Source organism: Dunckerocampus dactyliophorus, chromosome 4 (assembly GCF_027744805.1).
Source record: "Dunckerocampus dactyliophorus isolate RoL2022-P2 chromosome 4, RoL_Ddac_1.1, whole genome shotgun sequence".
Lineage (NCBI taxonomy): Eukaryota > Metazoa > Chordata > Actinopteri > Syngnathiformes > Syngnathidae > Dunckerocampus > Dunckerocampus dactyliophorus.
The window spans coordinates 21,107,218-21,123,742 of NC_072822.1; the positions used below are offsets into that span (position 1 = coordinate 21,107,218).

Sequence of the window (16,525 nt, forward strand, 5' to 3'; positions counted from 1 at the left end):
GTATCGGAATGAATGATAATGCGAGGTGATTAAGGAGCAGATGAAATCGGGGTCACAGAGCCTCACAGCAGACAACTATGGTGCATTCAAGGTTGGCCGAACAATGCGGAATATCCACACTTGATGAAAAAACATGATCAGGAGTAAAGCATCTACATCTTAGCTTTGTGCGCTACAGGTGACAAAGCAAATTTGTTTAATATCTAATAATCTATCTTATTAAAAATGAATTAATTTCATTATTAGAATATGCAGATGGTCAACAAAACGAGCTGTGGGTCACAAGTGGCCCCCGGGCCACACTTTAGACAGCACTGCCAAGGTTTCATTTAATGTCACCCTATTAAAATAATGGTCAAAGTCATATTTTCAAGTTTTAGGGAAAACTGACTCAGGAGTTCTCAGAGAGGATTGCTTGCACTGGACCTTGACATCAGGGCAAAACTGAAGAGCCCACAAATCATGTACAGTTGGGTCTCCTGCTTTTTTGCCTGGTCTGATACTTGAGAAGTAAGATCCATTGAGTATCATGATTTCATCGTGTTTCACCAATCAATCGATCAGTCAAAAATGTTAACAACAATTAATTATGTTAACACTGTTAACAAACAATTATGTTCAATATTTCAAGTTAATTAAGTAAATGTTTATGTTTTTTAAGTTTGCAGGGAACAATTGGTCCAGATGAGCCTCGGAAAGCGGAAAACGATGGACGTATGCGCAAGCGTTCTTTCTTCTTCTATGGTTTGGTGTGTCACGTGGTTCTGTGTGCGTGTCTGTTCATAGCGCCACACGTAGGTGTGCCTTGTATATTACATTGTTTTCACTCAGACCTTTCCGGTCTGGATGTAACTATTTAGTAATCCGGTGCAGTGTGGATACACATTTTTTCAAAAAAAAAAATCTCAGTGTGGACAGGGCCTTAGATGGCTTTTATGAATGCATGTGTCTAAGACTCATTGTAGTTGTTATGGAAACATAGAGACAGCTTAAACACACAACAAAGTCGGTGGTTTCTATGATACTAGTGTTTTGTTTGTGATTGATTATGAGCAGTTGAATCCCTGGGGACAAATGCCTGAAACACTATGCACGGTGTCAGTCCAATTGCACAATGTCTCTGCGAAAACAAGTTTACATCATAATCTCCTGTTGATGAGATATATTTGGATTTGTTAGGTTTTATCATAGACATTTTAATTGACCCCTGGATGAAGTGTTACTAATAGAAAGTTATTATTGAGGCTAGAGCATTGGCACTTTCCAAAGCACCTTTATGCTGTGGGTGGATGCTCTTTTTGTGGTTATGCAGGTAACTGTCACCTGATAGGGACATTTATACTATTGTTCTTTCCATTATGTCAGGGGTGTCCAAACTTTTTCTTCAGACTGAAAAAGCAAAGGATGCAGGGCATTTTGATATTTTTAATTTTGCAGATATTCTAAGAAGTTAAAAGAAAACAGCCTGCATCTCAGCTTTGTGTGATACGTGACAAACAAATGATTATTAGTAACAACAATTCTACTTTCTTGCATTCGCCCTCATTTTTGCTGTTTTTTTGTTTTGTTGTCTTTAATTGTAGTTTTAGAATGCGTGGTGGGCCAACTAAACAGCCACGGGCCATAATTTGGAGACTCCTGCATTATGTTGTTTACCATAGATGCACTTTAATAAATAATTTACAAGGTGTCATTGAAGGCACCGCCGTCAAACAGCTGCTACTGGGTTCGCGCATGCCCAATGGCAACCTGAGTGACGGAACCGCAGCGATAAAAGGTGAGGACACAAGTTAATAAATGAGCTCCTACTGATTACAGACGTTTACCGGTTGTAACGCGTCTCTATAGCTAGACAAGCAATCGTGCTGTTTTGAAACGTTAAAAACACTCTCGGTCGTTAGTAACTGTTGACATCCTGTCGCACGTGGTAACTTTTTGTCCACTGACAACTTTGTACGAGCGCCGTCGACTTTGTGTTCAATCATAATGCTTGTCCCATGTGAAGACACTACCGGCGTCCATTAAAATGGGATCCCCCACCTTCAGAGGAGGTTTTGTGGGTCTGTACGTGTGCCTCACTCGATGGTGATTGATCGAACCTCCAGTACCTGCTTGGATACTTGCTCAAGGTTCCTCATGGAGTCTGTTGGGAGGTTTGAGTTCAGCAGGAAAGACCTGATTGGTCACGGCGCCTTTGCCGTTGTGTTCAAAGGACGACATAAGGAGGTAATTTGTACATCAGTGATATTAGCGTGTGTTTTTGTTGCATTGCATCTAATATGTCATATCTTTGTCAAGAAACATGAGTGGGAAGTGGCTGTCAAGTGCATCAACAAGAAAAATCTGTCCAAATCCCATTCTCTACTTGGAAAAGAAATAAAGATATTAAAGGTAATTAAGAACTGCAGTCTCTTTGGAAGTAGTGTATGCATGCCATCATAGTTAATGCATGACAGCATATCATAGATGGTGTGCAAATATTCACTTTTTTATTTCATGTATTTACCTGTGTGTGTGTGTGTGTGTGTGTGTATGTGTGTATATATATATATATATATATATATATATATATATATATATATATATATATATATATGCGCCCAACGGAGTGTGAGCAATGTAGGTATGACATAAGAACCAGCTATTTGGACAATTATTAAGGCCCATGGAATAAAATGACTTGCATCATTGCTGTTTGTGTCCATGATCTCACCGATGATCTTGCAGAAACTATTTCTGTGCATGTGCATCCTAAATGCGTATATGGTTGATTGGGTTCATCGCCATAAAATGAATGACTCAAACAAATGGAATAAGAATACAGTATATTGTTTTGACTCACAATAGCTTTTTTTTTTTTTGCATAATAGTTACACTTTTTTTTTTAATTAATGTGTCATCTCTCCAGGAACTCAAACACAGGAATATAGTCAGACTACTGGACTGTCAGGTTGGTATTTCTTTTTCACCTCATCCACACATCAGCATAGCGCCGCTTAGAACATGTTGCATATTCATAATTGACTGAAAATTCAACAACATCTACAGAATACTGTACTCAATATAGTGCTATGTATTTTATTCTTTTTGGGGCTCTTTCAAACATCTAACAGCTAAATAATCCTTTTTTGACATTGTACAGTATACCTTCGACACAACAGTTAATCCTTCAAAGCAGATCAAAGCTGGGACGCAACAAACTATTTGCTCACTTGTGAGTTTGTGTGAATGAATGGCTTTACACTTTGCTAGACAACCAGAACTCTGCAAGCTAATCTCTTATTTCTGACAGACGGCAGGGTGTAGACGGTTAAACAATGGCTTATAAAGTACCAGCTCACACCAGATGCACACCGGCATGACTTGAGATTATACAATGAGACTCTAGGTCAGGCTGCAAGAGACTTTTCTGGACAGTGATCACCTGATAACCTGCACTCTCTTACATGAGCAACATTTTTTACCAGTCGACCCAAAAGCATTATTTGCTGTTTTTGACCAGTGGCAGGGAGCTTATCTGGTGCTGTAGCCCTCTCCAGTACTCTCCCCTAAGGTGTCAAAAAGGACAGACACCTTATACATGGCACCCTTGTAGTGCTCCATCTCACTACTTCACCTCATGTGTGACGTTTTCTGTGTTGGATTTCAGGCACCTGTTGGTTCAAAATTGTGTCAGCTTGGACCCTGTTGATGGTGATATTGTTGAGTTGTTCGTTGGTGTCAGAATTAAATGAACAGTTAGATATTTACAGTGTTCCCCACCGCACTGCAGTCTGTGGCTTTGGTCGGTCGGGGTTAGATGACATCATCATGTAATTTGCATAATTGTACACAAAACTCCAGAGATTTTCAAAAACTCAGACTCAATGTGTGTGTGTGTGTGTGTGTGTGTGTGTGTGTGTAGATAGGTAAAACTGAACTTTTTGAGCGACATGTTGTTAAACTTTATTTAACAACCGAATATGAACTTCTTGACTTAAGGGTGTTGGTTTCATTTCATGCAGTGGTAGACATGTGCGTGCGCATTATAGCATTTCCTGGAATCCATGTATGTGTGCCTGATTTTAAACATAATTTCCCTGTCATTGTACATCTAATATCTCACTATATTGATGAACATATGCATTATAATGGTCGACCAATTCAGCTGTGGAATGTGCGCATGAAGTGTGTTAAGAAGCAGAATTACAATGCCATCTACTGTAAAAAGTTGGAATCACAAGCTATGCAGACAGTCCCCTTGTAATATAGTTGTAAGCGAGGGCGAACATGTATTGTCAAATCTTTTTAAAAAATCTATCTGTGGCAGTCTAAATTTATTTGTGGCGAGCTGCCACAAATAAATTAATGTATGGGAGACACTGATTCATCGACCTGTGCATTTTTCTTACAAATGTAACTTATTTGTTTTTATCCTCAGGAAATAGGAGGATGTGTGTATCTGGTCATGGAGGTACAGTATGATGCAATTTGCAAGAATGTGCTTGTACATATTTCGGAAAAAAGTGTCATTCCTGATTACTTGTGTCTTATCTTGACAGTACTGCAATGGAGGTGACCTGGCTGAATACCTTCAGTGTAAGTGTCTTAGTAAAGCTTGCATCACACTTTGCTGTTCCACTTGGTCATTCTCAGTACATGACACAAGATAGGATGCAAGATGGGGTCAAACTTGGTTGTATTTGGAAGCAGTTTGGAGAAGCTTGCTGCAATGCCAGCGGGTCGGTGTGGCTTTTAAGAGGCTTTGCTGTTTTCCATGGTTTGAGGGTTGCGGATTAAATGCTCCCACAAGTTCTTAAGCAAATTATCACTAATATCCCAGACCAGGGTTAAACTAAACCCTAAGAATTGGCTTGTGATGAAGTCATTCTTATTAGAAACCATAATGGACTGGGTGTAATTATCCCCAGCTTTTTTATCCTTGCCTTTGCCCTGAAAGTACCATGTGATTCCACCACAGAACAACATTTCTTACTAAAAAGGTTCCCTGACTCAGGTTTCAAACAAGTATGATACTGCTGCTCAAGACAGAGTTAATTTTTCATTGGCTAAATCTAGCCCATCAATGTCGTTGTTTAAATGCTGATGTAAAGTGCTGGTGTCATTCTGTCGCTGTCTCTTATTTTGTAGACTTCACTGTTTTGCGTCCCTGCCAGGAGGCACGGCCGGCTATTTGCAGCACGCCACAGAAGCACACTGGCTCACAGAGCACCCACATGACCTCACCCATCTGTCACACACTTATCCTTGTCCTCTAATGGAAAAACACAGCAGCCTTTGCAATAATATCCAAAAGAGGAGCCATTGTAAACAAAATTCTCTTCCACAAAGTACAACTCTAATGTGTTATAGCATCAATACATTGTGTAAATGTAGTTATTAAACATCTAGGCCCTGAACTTGCAAGCAAGGTTTAGGTTTATGATCCCTTCCAGCATGTTTACTGGCGTCCCAACAAATTCATTCAATATATGTTTTTTCCTCAGCTAAGGGGACGTTAAGTGAGGACACAATCCGGGTATTCTTACAGCAGATTGCTCAGGCCATGAAGGTTCTGCAAAGCAAAGGCATTCTTCACAGAGACCTGAAACCCCAGAACATCTTGCTGTGCCACCCAATGGGAAGGAGGTCCAGTTCCATCAACACCTGTGTTAAAATAGGTAAAGACTTAACTCAGTAGATTTATATGGGTGGATGCACTTCCATCCTCCCAAATGAAACATAACACATGCAAACACACAGTGTAATGAATGCACTGTTAATCCCTTCAATTCTCTCACCTCTTGCAGCTGACTTTGGCTTTGCGCGTCATCTTCAGACAAACACGATGGCAGCAACACTGTGTGGCTCTCCCATGTACATGGTAGGTTTGAAAGGCTCTTCATGTTACCTGTGCTAAAGTGTTGTAATGGTACTCAGCTTCTATATTGTGTCTGGACACAGGCTCCTGAGGTCATCATGTCTCAGAATTATGATGCCAAAGCTGATCTGTGGAGCATAGGTACCATTATCTACCAGTGTCTCACTGGAAAGGCCCCATTTCATGTGAGTAACCTAAAAGCATGCACGTCAGCGTGTACAAACATGTTAACGTCACTCTCCTGCGTACATTTATTTGAAAAAAGTGTTTGCGAAGGTCTTATTACGAAATTCCTCATGAATCTGCTTTTAGAGGTGCTGGGTTCCTAGAAGGGGTGTTCTCATTATTGTCAGCACAAAACCGAACATGATGCATGTTTTTCGAAGCATAGAAACATGAGCTATGACTAAGCAGCTGGCTAACACCCTCCCTGGTCTCCGGTGCCATGTGGAAAATACTGAATGCTCATTCGGAAAGAGCCTTGTTTACAGGGTGGGGGGGGTGAACAAGTGGCTGTGAGCCATTTCTCAGAACCTCGAGTAAATATTGTTACACAACCCTGCTTATTACTTTGTGTTGCTCACATGGTTGCGGCGATGAAATCTTTTCTAGATTGCCTCCACTTTTATTTATGGATTGTTTTGTTGAAAGAAACCCATGGCACCTTGCTTGATTTTGAAGCACGTTTCACTGCCATGGATTATCAGTTAAGGAAGTAACATTCTGCATATTAGTCAGTGATTTTATTTTTATTTTTTTTAAAGTCCAGAGTTCACCGTGAGATTATCTAATTATGGTGACCATGTTATTTATTTAACCGACAGCTCTAAAAATTCCACTTTCATCCCAGGTGAATTATCAAATTCTTCATGTTTAAATGCAATGCAGTGTTTTAGCCTTTACCATTCACAGAGACAAACTGAACACTGAACTCTGAAAATATAAAATGATACAATTTTGCACATAACCAAGATTTTGAGTGCTAATGTATAAAACTTTTGTCTTTTTAAATGCAATTGTGTCCAGGCGAACACACCACAGGAGCTCCGCCTCTACTATGAATGTAACAGGACCCTCGTACCAAGGTTGGTGTACCTTTGCACAGCGCTATCTACTGTACACACATACACTTTTAGCAATTAGATAAAATACAGTGGTCTCAGTGTTTTCAACAGGACTGCAGAAGGGGCAGGGGGGCTAGTTTGCATAATAAGCCACACGTGCATGCAATTTTTACGGACCCAGTGGGAGAGAGAAAAAGTGAGCAAAAGCAGGAAATACAAAACAAATGTGTTTTTAAAAATATAAACAAACTTTCTTCTGTCGCTTCTTTTTGTGTTTTTGTTTTTTTTTTATGTCACAAGCAAGACAGAGCTGCCTGCTCACAGCAGGACTCACTGCTCGTTGAGAAGAGCAATACATCCTTTGTTAGTCTCCAAAAGTGTCCAATAAGACCAGAAAAAGTGACTAGATGTGTCACTAGTCACTTTTTTTGTTTTTGAAAAAGACATTCTTGTGTCTGAATACACACTAAATATAGCAACAAGCTGGTAGGTCGGCAACACTGATCCCTCCTGCTACATGTTCTTATTCCCTGGCAGACTAAGTGTGTATGAGGTATGTTAAAAAGCAGAGTTACGATGCCATCTTCTGCACAGAGTTAGAACAGTACCATTATAATGTGTTTATAGGTGATGGTGAGCGGATAGCGCCAAATGTATTTGTGGCGGCCCACAATTTAATTTATAGTGGTGGTTTAAAAGTACTTTAAAAATACTATTGCTTCTGTCTTATTGAACTAGAATTATATATATTTTTACATGACATCCTTCACTAGGACATTTTATGTGGCTTTCGGCCTTCCTTATCCTCTGCTGTGATAAAGCCAGCGATAAGGCCATGGCTGTGCGTGAGGAGGCATGGTTTGTTGTTTTCTTGGGGGTGGGGGGGTTCTATATATAACTTGCTCTGAGTGGCCAGCTCCTTGTCTGCATTGCTATCATTTTCCACGTGACCCACAAAGTTCCACATAAACACACACAGCCTGCACTGACTATAGTCACCGATCTTAATGCCCAGTTGTCTCGTCCTGAAGCTGTAGACTACATAGAAACTGACATATTTTACAGCTCACTTTGTGTTCAGAAACAGATGTGACCTAAATATTTTGTCCTTTTAATCATGCCGACACGTGCTGCGAACACACTGCAGCATAGAATGACAAATAAGTCAAACTTTTGATACTGCTGCACACATTACACTTGCAATAAACAGAATAATGGTTCTGTTTGTTTCAATGATCTGACTCAGGTTCATGTTTTCTTTTGATATACAATTAGTGGTGTTTTGTAATGTAATTCTAAAAATTTATTTCCTCAGCATCCCCAAGGAAACTTCTAGTAACCTAAGGCAGCTACTGTTGGGACTTCTTCAGAGAAACCACAAGGATCGGATCAGCTTTGGTAAATTTGCCTTTTCTTTTTCAAAATCACTAACATTTATCATTATTAGATTTACTGGGGATGCAATAAGTGAATACTAAAATCTCTTAATTTGCTGTCTACCAAAATCTCTTTTAATTTGCAGTCCGTGGGCTTATTCATGCTACAATTATAATATTTTTATGGACCTCATGTATTTGCATTTTCAGATGAGTTTTTCCACCATTCTTTCTTGGAGACAGGCTCAGGCCCGAGGAAGTGTATGTACTTGATCTAATTTGGTTTAATGCAATTTTACTTGCTGTATTCCCCATCCTAAGTCACACATTTACTTGTTTTTGGACAGGCTCTCCAACTCCAGTGTGTTTCTATCCCAGTTCTGCCTCAGCCAGCTCCTCTAGCAGCTCCTCCACATCCCATTCAGCCTCTCCTCAAGTGGGTACACAGCTCTCTTTCTTGACAAAGATCTAATTTAAAAAATGGCCTGAAAAATTAAAATGCAGTGAATTTATTTTATTTGAATTAAATAATTTCCTAAATAATTTCTCAGATGTCCAATGGAGAGAGGCGTCATAACCTTCAGACCAAGTTGACAAATTCTCCTGTGCAGAACACAGTTGGCTTCCATTTGAAAGAAATAGCCAATCAAGACAGCAGGAACAGTTCATCTTACACAGAAGACTATGTAATGGTCCATCCTGGGTCACCCTGTAAGAACTTACACTCACCTTTTCAATTGCAAAAAATAAATCGCCTTTATATATTAATTTATTGCATCACTGCCTTACAGGTGAGTATACATGTGAGGAAGAAGTCGGGTCACCCATTGAGACTTGCCTGCTATACAGTGGGTGAGTTGGACAATTGAAGTTGATGTGCTCTTGTCACCATTTTAAATACCCCGTTTAGTGGCAGTGGGCAGTTTTTACTTAACTGCAGAGAGGATCATGCTTCAATAGGGAGGTCACTTCTATAATTACAAGTGCATATTAAAAAATAAAAATCTTATGACATTGTTTATTTGCTTTCTTTGTTTTTTCCAGACAGTACTTTGTTGCTTTTGTTAAATACGTTGACATTAAAAGCTTTCGATTCAGCTTTTTGCTGTGTTTCTCCCCCTCCCAGTGAGCAACGTTATTTGTATCGTTGAATATATGCTTAGAAAATGTTGTTGTTGTTCTGTCATCAGATGCTCATTGATTGCTGAGACAGGTCTTGGAGCTATTGGTAGAACACCTCCGTCCTCTCCCTCGCTGCAGGGTCGTTCCAAGCCTGCTGGGTAAGAGCAATCCAGCCTTCATCTCCATTCTGATAGGTTGAAGTTGGAAAGTAGAGTATAGCAATTTCGGTAATACACAAAAAGTATAGCATGAATAAGCCTTTCATTTCTATTTCCACCCAATAGCTATAACAAACCAAAATGGTGTGCATGGTTTGCTGCACGTAGGCGATGAGTTCCGCCAATCGCAGTCGTTTGTGTGGCCCATAACGGGCGCCACACACGGAAGGTGACATCGCTTCTACTTTACTACATTCATTTTCAATGGAACCTGAGCAATAGGGATAGCGATAGCGCCTTTCACCGTCCAGCCAAGCGACACGCGAAATTCGTGCGTGTGAAAGTTTGTGCACGCGCATGTTCGTGCACACGCTGGCTTGCGACGTGATCCCAGAAAGTTGAAAAATGTTCACCTTTTCATCGTTGTCGCCCAGACGAGGACCAATCAGCTGGCGTTTCATTGACTGACCAATGAGTGGACAGGATGCTAATCAGTACGCATACTAACCGTGTCGGATTTCCCAGAGCCATTTGACGTTTCTAAAAAAGAATATAGATGTATACATAAAAAAGCAGCGCTTGGGAACTCGTCTGCGCCAGAGTAAACATATCTCGTAAGTTTACATTAATTTAAACGGACATTTATGGAAGTTTATCTTCAATACTCGCAAGATCTGGTACTAGCAAGAGTACTCCATTAACACCGAATGCTTTTCCTCCTATATACTACTTTGATACCCCTAAATTCCCTCCTCCACTGACAGCCAATCAAAACCGTGAGAGACTAGTACAATTCTCTCTGGATGTGAAAACATCGCTCACAGGTGGAGCTGACCACAGCCGCTCGTCGCATCCCATGTGCATGGTTTGCTACGCGTTGGCGATGAGTTTCGCCAATCGCAGTTGCTTGTGGCCTCCTGTGTGTGGCGCCTATTAAGGTTACTATTATTTTGGCACTGCTACCATTGAGGTATTAAATTTGAATGCCATAATTTGGAATTATGTTGTTTTGATAAAAGTAATTCAAAAAGTAATGCAGAAGTAGTGTAACATTCCAGTTTAGAGACAGGAATGTTGCATGTGATATCTCTAACCAATTAGCAAATAGCATGTTGTTAGAGTTGACTAGAATTATACCATAGAAGTACTGTAGGCTTAGACATTGGTTTCACTGTTACTTGAATTTTGCACAGACAGGTTGCCTGGCAACCTTCAATTAATATGAATTATAACAACCATCAAGCTGTCAATCAAATAATTCTGTATGGTTTAATTTTACGGACCGCACGGTTGCCTAATGATTAGCATGTTGGCCACACAGTCAGGAGATCTGGAAGATATGGGTTTGAATCTCCGTTGTGCATCTGTGTGGAGTTTGCATGTTTGCCCCATCCGTGCGTGGGTTTTCTCCGGGTGCTCCTCCCACATTCCAAAAACATGCATGTTAGGTTAATTGGCGACATGTTAGGTCTGAATGTGAGTGTGAAGGATTGTTTGTCTATATGTGCCCTGCAATGGGCTGGCCAGTCCAGAGTGTACCCCGTCTCTTACCTGAAGTCAGCTGGGCTATCCTAGTGAGGATCAGCGCCATAAAAAATGGATGGATGGTTTTAAGTTTACAGAGATAATATATCCTCAGTGCTCCTTTTCTCCCTTTTCTTTGGACAACTTATCAAAAATTAAGATACATGTCAAGTATGGCATCAATAGCAACATTTATTTACCACAGCCTTTATTAATGTGGTTAGTGTCAGGGCCGTGTGTGTAAACTTACTCTTACTAGTTTCTTTTCCACAAATGATGGGGTTTTCTTTTGTTGTGTTTTGAAGTAACACACATCAGTTCCTAATTAATTCATTTTCCACATAACTTCATCCCCGTTTTGCCTCTTTTCATCCACCTTTAGATGAAACAGATTTAGCTAATCTTATATTAATCTAAAATGTGGTATCAATTAGGAAACATGCTCACTAAAAATGGAAACATGTGCCTTGATATCAGACCACAAGTTTTTCCTCGGTTTGCCATGCTCCATTCACAGCGATGACCGTGGACATGCTGTCACTCAATCTTTGTTTTGTTATGCCACTGCTGTGGTCCTCTGTGTTAACCTTCTATGGCGAAGTGGAGGCGTGGAAAGGATGTAACTTGAGGCGGAGTTGCGTACGCACACTTCTCAAGGTGGAAGCTATAAACCACAAATTGTGTGAATGTGTGCGTATGCCACTTTTTGTAGATCTGAATATTTTTGTCCGTACGCACATTTTGGATTTCTGGTGTATGAAGACTTTTAGTCAGATTTCCATACACATTTTTATAGATGAAGCCCCTGATCGTTAAATTCACAGTAGAATAAGATGAAGGCACAGGAGAGGGCATGCTTACACCAACAAGGAGACAAATTAAAGCTACAGAAGATGGAATCAGTTAATATTTTTGAAGTGTATGGATAAAATAATTTGAATAAGTTTGATAAGTGAAAGAACATTCTAAAAGAAGCCATCCCAATGTGTAGAAACATATCAAACAGCGGTATTTTAACACTAAAGCTTCATTTTTGTATTTACATTTAAATTAAAGAAGACAGAAATTAACACAACAATAACAGCGGTTCTGGCTGATTCCGAGACATATGATGATGATGATGATGATGATGGTGAGTGTGTGAATGAGTAGATTGCAAGGTTAGTTTTCAGCTAGTGGAACACTTCTCATCATGTGCATTTCTGTCTTGCCCTTTCATCCATATAGCAAGTCTGCTTTGTGTGGTGGCAGCCATTCGGAGCCTATTCCTGTCCCAACTCAGATCCAAAACTACCAGCGTCTGGAGCAGAACCTCCAACCTATAGGATCAAATGGCTCCACCGGGTATGTCAAACCACTCAGCTGTCTAATTTCAGCAGAAATTGCCTTCCCACTACTACTATTGGTTCTTCTCTGTGTGACTATTCCACATATTTTCCAGGGTTCGGCTGTGCTATGCTGGCTACAGTGAAAGTTCCTCACCATGTGGAGGACATGCATCTCCTGATTCATGCTGTGCCCCCCATACCCCAAGGCCAACTAGTAGAGGATCCCAGGCACAGCAGTACTCTCCACTTGGTAGGCATCTTCATACTTTTGACATGATCCTTAAATCATACCTGGGCTCTTTTCATTCTGTGTTGGTGATCTTTGATTGTTAGTCAAACAAGTGTCCAGATGAATGTCACGATTTTTTGCTACCGGTTCACCCCTGTAATGTTCTGCAATCTAGTGGGAACTACACCAAAGACTTCAGAGCAGACCCTACCCCTCAGTACAAGAACTGGATGGCCCACAGAGTCACCTGACAAGAGGGAATGTCTCTGCCATAAGGTCAGAGTCTTACGACTGCATTACACAGAGAACATCCCCCCAAATGTCATTACAGTATATCACGCATTACTCCCATGTGGGAAATTAAATGCATTTATAATAGTACTTAATATGGAATGATAACTCAAGTTGCCTACCATAGCAGAATTAAAAAAGCTTAAAGGCCCAAAATGACACGGGTGACTATACAGTACAGTCTTCCCTTGTTTATTGCGGTTAATTGGTTGCAGACCCGACCACGATAAGTGAATATCCGCAAAGTAGAATACAATATTAATAAATTGAATATTTTGGTAGTTAAAGCATAAAAAACATTTTTATGACCTTCTAAATATGTTTTTTTTTACCATTATTAGAGCCCTATAGACATGAAATAACACCCTTACAGTCACCTTTACACTGCTGTTATTCTTTTATTTTAGGGGGGTATTCTATGTTTCCTTGTTTTCTTAACTTGTGTTCTTTACCAGCAGGAAAATTCATGCAGGACAATGTCAGACCTACATAGTCCTCGCCTGGCTCCTGTTACCCACACCAATTACAGCAGGAAACCCACCAACAAAAAGGGGCCATTTAAAAGGTCAGAACAAGTTGTTACTGTAGTGCCAGTAGTAAAAACGGGTAAAAGATAAGCCATTTGACAAGCCAATTATTAAATGTTCACCTTGCTGCCTTTCTTGCTGTGTATTGAATGGTCAGATCACAGAGCATCGGCAGACTGTCAGACATGCTACTTAAAGCTGCATTCGGAGCTCAACTTCTTGAACGGAGAAGTAATGAGAGCCTTTGCTGTGAGAGCAGCATGGACATTGCAGGTACTCGTAATTATAATTGGAAACAATATTTTATCGCTGTAGGCACAGACAGCCATTTGATTATCTGAACAGTAACCTGTAACTGTAGTATACAGTAATTGAGCCCTGTCACTTAAACCCATCTTTCTAACCTACAGCTCCACCTACTGGCTGTCATACCGGTCTTCCTTTGTCAGCTAGCCCACCAATTCCTGTTTTCACTATGGGTTCCCCAGCCAGCGGAACCACTCCTGATCTTATGCTACCAAGGATGCGAACAGGTATTTTGGGGTGAATTTAACAAGCTCATAGGGGGTTGTGCTGGTGTTTATGCCCTAAATGACGATTAAAAAAGAATTGCATTTCGGCATGGATATGTTTGATGACCACAATTTGAGATGCACTACTGCCATACAGTATTAGGTGATGATAATATGCAATTGTTTGATTTGTTATTTATGTTATGAAATCATGGAGCCCTCATTTACATTTGCCAAATTTTCCAGGTTCCCCTAAACTGTTTTCTGTTTGGAAGTATCAGTTGAGTCTTTTTTTAAATTTTTTTTATGCAGGCTCACCCAACTATATTACCTCAGCCTGGCTACTCAATACTTGTCATCAAAGAAGTCGTCGAAACAGTGACACTGAATCTATGGATGCTACCCCACACAGTCTGGTCTTTTATCCTCCTGAGCTTCCGGAAGACACACTAATGGAGGTATGAAGTATGATGTAGACTTCCATATCAACACAATATTTAACAAAGTCAGCTTTAGTATTCACTGTGATTCATGTATTTTTATTTTTTTTCACAGCAGGCCCATACAGATGCTCTTAGTGACCTTCAGTTCACATTGGCGTTTGTGCACTGTATCATGGAAATGGCTTCTTCAAAGGACGCGGCACCGTTGGATCCCGTCAGCGGCCTTGAAGTTTCCTTTTTGGAACACAGTTTGCTGACGGATCAGATCAGCCTCTTAAGTCGAGAATGGAGGTCAGTACTATGATTGTAACGTTTCCCCAGCACTCAGGAGTTCTGACAAATCTTTGAGAATTCCTTGTGGTTTTGTTTTCTTCTTGCAGCTATGCAGAACAGTTAGCGCTGTACATGAAGGCGGTGGAGTGTTTGTCAACAGCTCTGCACGGATCTAAAGAACATATCCAGCAAGGTCGACTACTTCCTTCATCTGCAGTCAAACAAGGTGATATACTATCTTTTCATAGTGTAAACTTCTCAAAAAAGAAAGTTATTATGTGCCAATTGGTACATTTAGAATTTGATAAGCATATATTTGTAGTCTGGTGAGAATATTAGACAAAGGGTCTGTATAACAATATTGATAAGTGTGTGTGTGTGTGTGTGTGTGTATTTATCTCTGATGAATGCAGTGATTAAGAAGCTGAATGAGTTGTACAAGGGCTGTGTTACATGCTGTCGCTCCCTCAGCGATCGGTTGCAGAGTTTTCTGTTGGACAAGCAAAAGCTTATGGATCGCTTCAATGGACTCACAGCAGAGAAGCTCATCTATTGCCACTCTGTGCAGATGGTGGGCTCCCTCGTCACTCTCGTATGGTATGCTACTTGCGTTGAATCCTTGTCTCAATCTTGTGTGTTTTCTAATTGCATTCAGGTACAGTCTGCAGCTTTAGATGAGATGTTCCACTGCGGTACAGGAATAGTACAGCGCTACCATAAAGCTCTCCTGCTGCTGGAGGGTCTGTCTCGATTCGTCACAGAGCAAAAGGACATTGACAGTATAGAAAAATGTATGTGGAAAACAAAAAGGTCTTCAAAACATTGTGTCTCTTCCATCAAAATGAGAATGAATCTCCATCTCTGTTTTCCAGGCAAGCAGTGTATTGAGCGACGCCTCTCTGTCCTGCAAATCTAAGTGTCCAAGAGGCATGCTGCTGCCTTCAGAGAAAATGTGTTGTCATTCCTCATTAACTTCCTTGCAATTATATACAATAAGAAGATAGAGCCTCCAAGACTGTTGATATACACTAGCACTTTTATATTTCTCAAGGGAATAAACACTAGAGTGCCAGCTCCAAGCACACAGTCCAGTGAACGGTCGAAAATTCTGACCCATGCACAAAGAAGACTGGACTTCCTTGGGCATGATCTTGACTGTTTGACAAGACATATGTTTTGATCTGTAATTGTTTTTATTACCAAAGTTTATTGTGTTGTTTGTTAGTGTTTGGCACATAAAACCGGCCAAAACATAAGTTGTACTTGAAACAAATGTTAGTATTTGTGAGGTTTACTGAAATGTTAAGTGACAAACAGGAATAACAAGACGCTGAATGAAATGACCAATGATTATACAGTATGTGTAGCTATAATAGTGCCTTCTATTTGTGAGTTTTCACTGACAATTCAAATAGGATTCACACGTATGTATGATTAGATTTAGGAGACTTAATTTCATGTGAATGACGTGTTACTTTGATGACTCAACTGATGTATTATATTTATTGCATGGAACATGTTTTTGTATGTGTTTACATTGCTTTCATTCACCTGAGTTTGACAGGTGTATGCATTGTGTGTGTGTGTGTGCGTGTGTGAAGACATTTTGCTATAGCGAAACACATTAATATATCGTTTTTTTTCTTCCAGTCTTGCATTTGCACTTTTTACAGATTTTATGATGGACAGTGTTGGGAAAGCATGTTTTTGAAGCACATTGTCATGAAAATAAATGTGTATTAATGAAACCACTTTTTTAATCTACTGAAGTGTCTTGTAAATTTTCCTCCGTATTTATCTAACCTAATACTGTGCAGT

General features: G+C 40.1%; 1 protein-coding gene across 6 annotated transcripts; it reads left to right on the forward strand.

Moving 5' to 3' along the window:
- Positions 1-1,721: 1,721 nt before the first annotated feature.
- Positions 1,722-16,446, forward strand: ulk1a (unc-51 like autophagy activating kinase 1a). 6 transcript variants are annotated; one of them, XM_054773234.1, is made up of 28 exons: positions 1,722-1,777; positions 2,006-2,226; positions 2,299-2,391; positions 2,909-2,950; positions 4,421-4,453; positions 4,542-4,578; positions 5,487-5,660; positions 5,790-5,863; positions 5,944-6,045; positions 6,887-6,945; positions 8,240-8,322; positions 8,511-8,561; positions 8,648-8,736; positions 8,852-9,011; positions 9,092-9,152; positions 9,491-9,580; positions 12,332-12,448; positions 12,546-12,682; positions 12,837-12,937; positions 13,408-13,517; positions 13,637-13,752; positions 13,890-14,012; positions 14,304-14,449; positions 14,547-14,725; positions 14,815-14,933; positions 15,121-15,278; positions 15,363-15,498; positions 15,580-16,446. In XM_054773234.1, exons 2-28 carry the CDS (start codon positions 2,083-2,085, stop codon positions 15,621-15,623), a joined length of 2,778 nt encoding a protein of 925 aa, XP_054629209.1. In that variant the 5' UTR covers positions 1,722-1,777; positions 2,006-2,082; the 3' UTR covers positions 15,624-16,446. The 6 variants fall into 6 exon arrangements, 5 of the variants coding, with proteins under 5 accessions (XP_054629209.1, XP_054629208.1, XP_054629211.1 ...); XR_008570033.1 differs by lacking the exon at positions 1,722-1,777 and having other exon boundaries at positions 1,784-2,226; positions 15,179-15,278; XM_054773233.1 differs by lacking the exon at positions 1,722-1,777 and having other exon boundaries at positions 1,784-2,226.
- Positions 16,447-16,525: the final 79 nt, after the last annotated feature.

Bases quoted from the DNA above. Each gene is read 5' to 3' on its own strand.
- ulk1a (XM_054773234.1), top strand. From the start codon at position 2,083: ATGGTGATTGATCGAACCTCCAGTACCTGCTTGGATACTTGCTCAAGG. The intron at 6,046-6,886 runs GTGAGTAACCTA...AATTGTGTCCAG, and splicing joins CTGGAAAGGCCCCATTTCAT to GCGAACACACCACAGGAGCT. The intron at 9,581-12,331 runs GTAAGAGCAATC...TCATCCATATAG, and splicing joins GGTCGTTCCAAGCCTGCTGG to CAAGTCTGCTTTGTGTGGTG.